Raw genomic sequence first — 7,962 nt, 5'->3', positions numbered from 1 at the left:
TCCCCCAGGCACCCATCCATTCATTATTCAGTGTGTCTTTACTTAGCACCCATAATGTTTCTGGTACCATCCTAAGGGCTGGGACCTCAGTGCTGAACAAGACATAGTGTCTGCCCTGGAGGAGATGCCAGTGAAGGGAAAACAGTGCTTGCTCTCTCACATGCTCCTTCCCTTCTCGCCTGTGTGCAATTAAGGGAGGCAGTGGCCAGCCGGTCTGTTGTTTAAACCTGTGTGGGATGAACAGCCTTAGGTAGAAGTGAACAAAGATTGTGCATATAGTGGGATTGCAACTGTATTAAAATGCGTTTTTCAAAGACTGAAAGATAATACATCAAAATGTTAAAGAATGGACAAGTTTATGGATAAGTTTTGCTTTATTTCTTATACTTTCTCTATTTTTCTATAGTGAACAGCTATTACTTTCATAACTTAAAAATAACTCATATAAATACACTCTTGCCTTTGGGTGTACATGCCCATGTATGTGCACCTGTATGTGCTCACACCTATGCTTGTCAACCAGAGTAGAGAGATGTTTTATGCTCTGAGAAATGAGTCATTTAGAGAGTGGTTTTATTTCAGTGTGACCAGAGGGGAAAATTTCTGTTTCCTCTCACGTAGGGCCATTTGATCTTCAAGGGAATATGTTCACTGATACAAGATCACACCTCCACGTAATTGAGTTTTTCTGCATAATGAAAGCTGACCCATTTACACAGCAATTCCCTGGGAAGTAACTGTTGAACAGCACGGGCTCTTAAATCACTCACAGCCTTTCTCCAGGATTTAGGCTCTTCCAGTGTTACAGCTGGAGAAGGCAGTGGCACCCCACTCCAGTACTCTTGCCTGGAAAATCCCATGGATGGAGGAACCTGGTAGGCTGCAGTCCATGGGTCCTGAAGAGTTGGACATGACTGAGCCACTTCCCTTTCACTTTTCACTTTCATGCATTGGAGAAGGAAATGGCAACCCACTCCAGTGTTCTTGCCTGGAGAATCCCAGGGACGGGGGAGCCTGGTGGGCTGCCGTCTATGGGGTCGTACAGAGTCTGACACGACTGAAGCGACTTAGCAGCAGCAGCAGCAGCAGCAGCAGCAGCAGCAGCAGCAGTGTTACGGCTAGCTTCCCCTGGCCAGCACTCTCACAACACGATCCCAGAGAGTTTGCAGTATTTTCACTTTGCTCTCTTGCGCTTAGTGGTAATTGTCATTTTGCTACGGACCAGTGACAAGCCACGCGTGTCCACAGATTCAGGGAGGGGCGGAGAGGGAGCAGAGCAAGCTGCGCATGCGTCAGTCACTCATCGCGGCCTGCCACGTGCTGTGCAGGGGCACGTGTGAGATCGGTCTTGGAGGTGTGCTTTGGTTTGTGCATTTCCAGGACTGTAGAGCCTAGGCAGTGCATCCTAAAGTATCCCCCCGCCCCGCCCCGTGATATTCTTTGGTCTGTTTTTTCCATAGCTTCATGCTCTGGAAAATATGAATATGTCATATAGTAAGAGCCATTTATCAATATTAAGTATCTTCCAGGTGAAATTATACCTGTGCTCCCGACTGGTCCCCACAATGACCCTATGGGGTAAATGCCGTCCTCATCCCATTTTAAGAAACAAAGAAACAGGAGAGGCTGGGTACTTAGCCCAAGGCCCTATGACTGATGAGAACTAAAGTCAGGGAAAATACCCTGAGCTTTTCCACTGTGCCACTATGCCAGGCTCTTTACTTAGAAACACAAATTAACGTATAACAACAATAATAAAAATATTAATACTCAGACTTAATTATTCCATACTAATTACTGATGGCTCACAAGGAGTTTCAACGTCCAGTTGCCCAGATTCTGACATTTTGGCCTATTTGTCAGCTCTATCGTGGCGATGTTGAAATATTGAAAATATATTAAAGGTGCTGCTCACTAGCCTTCTCCATCCCCCAAATAAGTTTTCCTCCCATCCTTTTTTTTTTAATTCAGGTAAAACTCTTATACTGTTTTAATTCTTATTTAATTTTTTTATTGAGATACAGTTTGGACATACAACATACAGTTAACCATTTTAAAGTGAACAATTCAGTGGTATTTAGCACACTCTTGCACAACTACCACCTTATTTTAGTCCCAGAATGTGTTACCCCTAAATGAAACCCCGTACCTATTAAGCAGTTATTCCCATTCTCCTGGCCCCTGGAAACCATCCCTCACTAGCCCTGGATCTGCATGCCAGGGGGTAGAACCCCTGTTCTCTCTCCTCCTGCTGAGGGGGATTGTCCAGCCTGAAGGTGGCAGTCTGAGCCACCTGCAAGCCCGCTTCCAGGTGACCCTCTCACCCTTCCAGGAAGGCAGCCTCTAGAGGGTTCAGGCTTTGAATCCTCCTTAAGTCTGTTGGTTCTGAGTGGCTGCAAGTGAAGGGACCCTCACAACCAGTAGCAGTATGTCACTGAGTTTGCTTTAATGCCAGTGGTATTAAATGGCAAGGGGAATCTGCTTAACATAGTACTGACCTGGGGTGGAGGGGCGGGTTGCAGAAACTAACTCCTGTGGCCCGTGATTGGTTATTCTGCTGCTGCTAAGTCGCTTCAGTCGTATCCGACTCTGTGCGACCCCATAGACGGCAGCCCACCAGGCTCCCCCGTCCCTGGGATTCTCCAGGCAAGAACACTGGAGTGGGTTACCATTTCCTTCTCCAATGCATGAAAGTGAAAAGTGAAAGTGAAGTTACTCAGTCCTGTCCGACTCTTAGACCCCATGGACTGCAGCCTACCAGGCTCCTCCATCCATGGAATTTTCCAGGCAAGAGTACTGGAGTGGGGTTGGTGGTTCTAGTGAAGATCAAAACACCCTGGTCAATAACGTTAGGGTAACAAAGGATGTATTAATATGTCTCTGGTTAGTAAGTTGTTAATTGTAAAATACTAACCAGCAGGACAAAAACGGAGTCCCTGTGCCTCCCGACTTCTACCTTCTGTTACCGTCTACACATAACAGCATTCCCTCTTGGGAAAAAGCAGATGCTCAGTGGGGAAGCATATTTTTGAGGGGCTTTTGCATACATGATGGAAAGAGCAAGCTATTAATACTTTGCTTGAAAGATGAGTGGACCGTATGCACGATGGGAGGACAGGACTCAAAGATTAAAACTAAAATGTACCTGCTGTTTTACAGTTTATAGAGCATTCAGAATTCATTCTCATGTAACCTTCTCAACAACAGAAAATGAGTGTCATTATTCCCATTTTACAGACAAGGAAATTAATGGAGTCGAGTTAAATGACTTGCCTAGGTTACACAGCTGTAAATGGTAGTCAGGCCTTCCTGATTCCAAAATCAGCACTATTTTCAGGATGCTGGGTGTTACAGACTGAATGTTTGTGTCCCTCCAAAATTCCTCTGTTGAAACCTAACCCCTCATGTGATGGCATTGGGAGGTGGGGCCTTTGGGAGGTAATTAGGTCATGAGACCAGAACCTTCATAAATAGGATTAGTGTCCTTATAAAAGAGACCCCAGAGAGCTCCCTCCCCTCTTCTGTCACATGAGGACACAGTGATGAAGGCCGCCTATGAACCAGGACCTCACCAGACACCAAATCTGCCAGCATCTTTATCTTGAACTTCCCAGCCTCTGAAACCCTGAGAAGTCTGTGGTTTTTTGGTTACTACAGCCCAGACGGACAGACAGAGGCTTCTACCTGCCGTTGTCAAGGGTGATACTCCAGAGAAACAGAGCAGGTCACTGCAGTGTGAGTTGCCCGAGCTTTTCCCAGGCATTATCCCCAGGTTTCCATTTGCTTGAATTTGTCATATCTCTCAGGACCTGGTTGAATGAGCCAAGGTCAAAGGCGAGAATCATCCTCTCAGCCTCCCTGTATCCAGTGACACATGCATATAAGTTGGATCTCTCATCTCAGGCATCTCTTTATTCAGTGGAGTGCAGGGGAAGTGTGATCCAGCGGCTCCCCAGGCCCTTAACTACTCTTCCCAGCTTCCAAATTGCTCCCCCACCCCTCGCCCTGCTCTGGCCACATTTACATTCTATGTTACAATCATGCTGAGCTTTTTGCAGTTCCCAAGTGTGCCAGAAAGTTCCTACCCCCATGCCTTTAACAATTCTTATGATCACAACTACAGTGGTGATAGCTTTGTTCTGGATCCTATTAATCTGCTAGGTTCATAGTACACATGTGCTATGTCATTTAACCACTGCCCCCTCCCCAGCCCTAATGAAGTACTTCTGGTCAATCCCATTTCACAGAGGAGCAAACTGAGGCTCAGAGTGGCTAAGTGCAGGCTTTGAGCCAAGCAATCTGGGTTCACGCCCAGCTCCACCACTATCCAATTAGTCTGACCTTGAGGAAATTCCCCCTCTCTCTCGGCTCCAGTATCTTGCAAACCACTGAGCGTGATGAACCTACCTCATGGGGCTGTTGTGAGAATTCGATGGGCACAGCCTTTGGCACCTGCTCAGCATTTCCAAAATGTTCAGCATAATTGATGCCCACTTTGTAGGCAGCCAAGAAAGAAACGAAACTCAGCTCAGCTGTGTCTAAGTCCAAACCCTTCCCCTGCTGCTTCTCACTTTCATAGTTCAAGACCCAGGGTTCCACCCCTCCCCAGGCCACCCTCCAGCACCTCGGGCGAGGCATCTGTTCCCCTCTTATAAGGATGAGAGTGCGGGTGCTCAGGCAATCTTCCAGGGATTTCTAATGCCTCTCACAACTTCTAGGAAGGGATTTCTGATCTCCTCCTGCTGTCCTCTTTGGTTCCCTCCCTTCCAAGCTGGGTAAACACCCCTGCCCCTGTCTCCTCTATACACTGTCATGCTTTCCTGCAGATGCAGATTCACAGGGCCCTCCATCTCACCCCAGGACCAGGAGCCTCTAGGAAGTCCTGCTGAAATCCTAACATCTCAGCACAGCCCCCACACCCTCTCCGACCCAGATCCCGCACAGGGCTTTAGAAGGGGTGCCATAAATAAACGCGTGATAATCAGGTAAGTCAGCTCTCACTATTACTGTCTGGTGACTGGTCACATCCTCCTGCCTGCAGCACATCCAAGACAGCTCGGAGGTGGAAAAAACTGTGGAAGCTTTTGGAGTGATTCCTGGTGTCCTGCTAGAGGTCAGAGGAAAGAGACTTTAAAGAATATTGTCTGTATTCCTAGGAAATGTGGCTGAATTTCAAGACCGTGGATAGGGTTTGAGGGCTGGGGGAGCAGAGAAGCATTTCAATTTCCTAGGCATGTCCTGCTACGTGGAGAAAAATCACTCTATGCCATTACAGAGGAGGGAAAAGACGGGGTCTTTCATACTACCCAAAACTAGAATTTCAGTGAGGAGCATGTTGTCTAGGAATTTCTGTGCTAGAAGTCCTTGGAGAGCCTCTTAGGAGAGCACCAGAGGCACCCACTCTCAAGCCCCTGGCCCGCTTTATTTTTCCCCCTAGCACTTAGATATGCACCAGACACATCAGATATATATTGCCGGACACCCCCAAAGCAGGTATCTGCTTGGATTTCTAGCTGCACACAGTAGGCCCTGAGTGAATATGCCTTGTGGGCTGAATGAGTGTATTGAATGCACCAGCTTTCACCGCCCCAATGCCAGGTGGGCCGGGCAGGCCAGCATCCTTCCCCACGGACAGGTGAGGGGGGAACAGACGCTGGGCTAGGAACCAGGCTGGCCCGCAGGTCGGGGGCACTCAGGGTTCGAACGGGAGCCCTGACACACGAGCTGTGACCTTGGACCATCCCCGCGCCTCCCGGAGCAGGAGTTTCCACGTTTACGCCGGCGGGAGGGCGCCGAGCGCCCCCCACCCCCGACCCCTAGCGCCCCCCACGCGGCCGCTCGGCCGCCTGCCGCGACATGCCCAAGGTCACCCCGGGCCCCGGCCCGGACCCCCGCCCCCGCCGCCGGGTTTTGGGGTGGGGGCCGGCGCGGGGCGGTCCCGGGGCGCCGCGCGCGCTGACGCCCGGCCCAGCGATGCGGCGGGGACGGGGCGGCGTCGGCGGGCGTCCTCCTTTTGTGCGAGCGCCGGCGGCTCGGCTTCTCGAAGGTAAACGGCGTTTCCTCTTCCTCCTCGACGCGTCTCTTCCTTTTATAGTTATTTCTCGCCTGGCGCTCGCCGGGGCCGCCGCCGCTGCTGCTGCTGCTGCTGCTGCTGTGCCGGCGCGGCGGGGGCCGCTCGCAAACCTGCGGCGGTGACGTGAGACCCGCCAACCCGGAAACGGCGGCGGCGGCGCCCGAGGCTCCTGCGCGCCCGCGCCCGCGCTCCCCTCGCCGCTCGCCCGGGCCGCCAGGTACGTGCCACGGGCTCCGCCGGCGCCGCCGCCCGGGCCTCCCGGCTGGTCCGCGCGCGCCCTGCGAGCCGACCTGCCCCCGGGGAGGGCGTGGGGTGCGGGGCGCGCGCGTGATGGTTGCGGGGAGGGGAAGGGATGCAATCCGGGCCGCGCCGGGCGTCCTGCGGTTAGGAGTAGGGGCGCCGCGAGAGTGAGGGGCTCGGCGCGGGGCGGGGACGGGGCTCCTGGAGGATGCGCCTCGGGTGGGCTGCGGAGGACGGACGCGAGGGGCGCACGCCGCGGGGCCGCCGCCCGAGTCCACCCAGCTGCGGGGAGCGCGCGGCGGCGCCCGGAGGGAGGGGGTACCCGGGGTGACTGCTCCCCGGCGGACCCCTTCTGAGAGCCAGATGAGGGCGCAGGGTCTGACCCCGGGCGCCTTGCACCCCCTCTCCCAGCTAACTTCCATTGGGGGCTTGGAAGGCCAGTCTTTTAGAATTGAGGAACTGGAGGGGGTGAACAAAATCTCCATTGGCTTCAAGACTTCCTCCTGGGGTAACCACCCGCCCGTGTTTAAAGAGGGCTTCTTCTGTGCTCTTTATCTTTTAATCATCTTTTTTTTTTTTTAATGGAAGTTAACGGGTGGATGCCCTTGCAGCCTACAGGGCTTTCCTGGGGCTGCGCACACACACCGTGGGTCTCGAACCTGTACGTCCTGTGTGGCGGGGAGGTGGGGGCAGGGTGGGGGGGGGGGTAGGAAAGAGGAACCGAGGACTTCCCTTACTGGAGCCCAGGGGGGCGGGCTTTGATCCTCACCCTGCCGCAGAAATGGAGCTGGTGGGGGAGGGCTTGAGCGGGAAGGAGGCCCCGCCGGGGAGTGTAACGAGGACTTTGTACCTGGGTTTAATTCCTTGCCTGGCCACTTGCTAGCTGTGTGACCTTGGGCAAGTCGCTTGCCCTCTCTGAGTCTTAGGCGCCTGTCTCTAAAACGGGTTGCTCTGAGTTGGGCTTCCAGCAAGTGAGCGTGAATTCCTTGGCCTGGCGAGGGCGCAGGGATGGGAAGTGTCATTGGCAGTCCCCTTTCATTTTTGCATCCCCACCGCCTGGAAAGGGGGCCTGGGGCACATAGATATCTGTGTAGTGAATAGGTGGATGGTGAATTTTGAGGAGTGAGTGAGTGGCCAGGTGTGGTTCCACGTTTTGGCCTCCTTGCCCCGTAACAGCCTCTCCACAGTCCCCAGAGAGCCACGTTTTGCCACCTGGGATATTTGTAATCCACCCCCTACCCAAGAAGGATTATCCTGTGAAAATATTGACTCCTTATGAAAAGGAACTTAAACTCTGACTTTGAGCCTCTCCTCTTCTTGGAAGATTGCATTTGGTGGAAATGAAAAGGAATCATCATTTTGATTGCCACTGCCAGATGACTGGCTGGGGCGGGCTGCCAGGGCTGACAGCTGGGCTGACTTCCCAGGCCTGGGGGTTCCTGTAAACGTGGTGGGTTTTCTCCTAGGTGGGGCATGCAGAAGTGGTCAGCTGGCCTGAGTTTTCTTGGCGAGGCAGGTTGTAATTTACATTATCTGAATGCTTGCTAAACTTTAGGCATGGGGAGGGGCAAAGCATGTGTGCTGAAGGAGGCTAGGTTGTTCTTATACAGGGGTACTTGGAAGTGGCCTTCAGATAAAGATTCAGGATG

General features: G+C 52.5%; 1 protein-coding gene across 2 annotated transcripts in view; it reads left to right on the top strand.

Moving 5' to 3' along the window:
• Positions 1 to 5,841: 5,841 nt before the first annotated feature.
• Positions 5,842 to 7,962, top strand: part of CYRIB (CYFIP related Rac1 interactor B) — a 147,819-nt gene continuing 145,698 nt past the window's right edge. Inside the window, exon 1 of one of the 2 annotated variants that reach the window (XM_025265495.2) lies at positions 5,842 to 6,046. In XM_025265495.2, coding sequence (XP_025121280.2) covers positions 5,857 to 6,046 — 190 coding nt within the window. In that variant the 5' untranslated portion in view covers positions 5,842 to 5,856. Of the gene's footprint in view, positions 6,047 to 6,269; positions 6,291 to 7,962 lie in introns of those variants that run through there. The other variant, XM_025265498.2, reaches the window with a different exon arrangement.

This window comes from Bubalus bubalis, chromosome 15 (genome assembly GCF_019923935.1).
Source record: "Bubalus bubalis isolate 160015118507 breed Murrah chromosome 15, NDDB_SH_1, whole genome shotgun sequence".
Classification (NCBI taxonomy): Eukaryota; Metazoa; Chordata; class Mammalia; order Artiodactyla; family Bovidae; genus Bubalus; species Bubalus bubalis.
The sequence above is the reverse complement of the archived record's forward strand: the minus strand, read 5'-3'. Positions and strand labels throughout refer to the sequence as shown.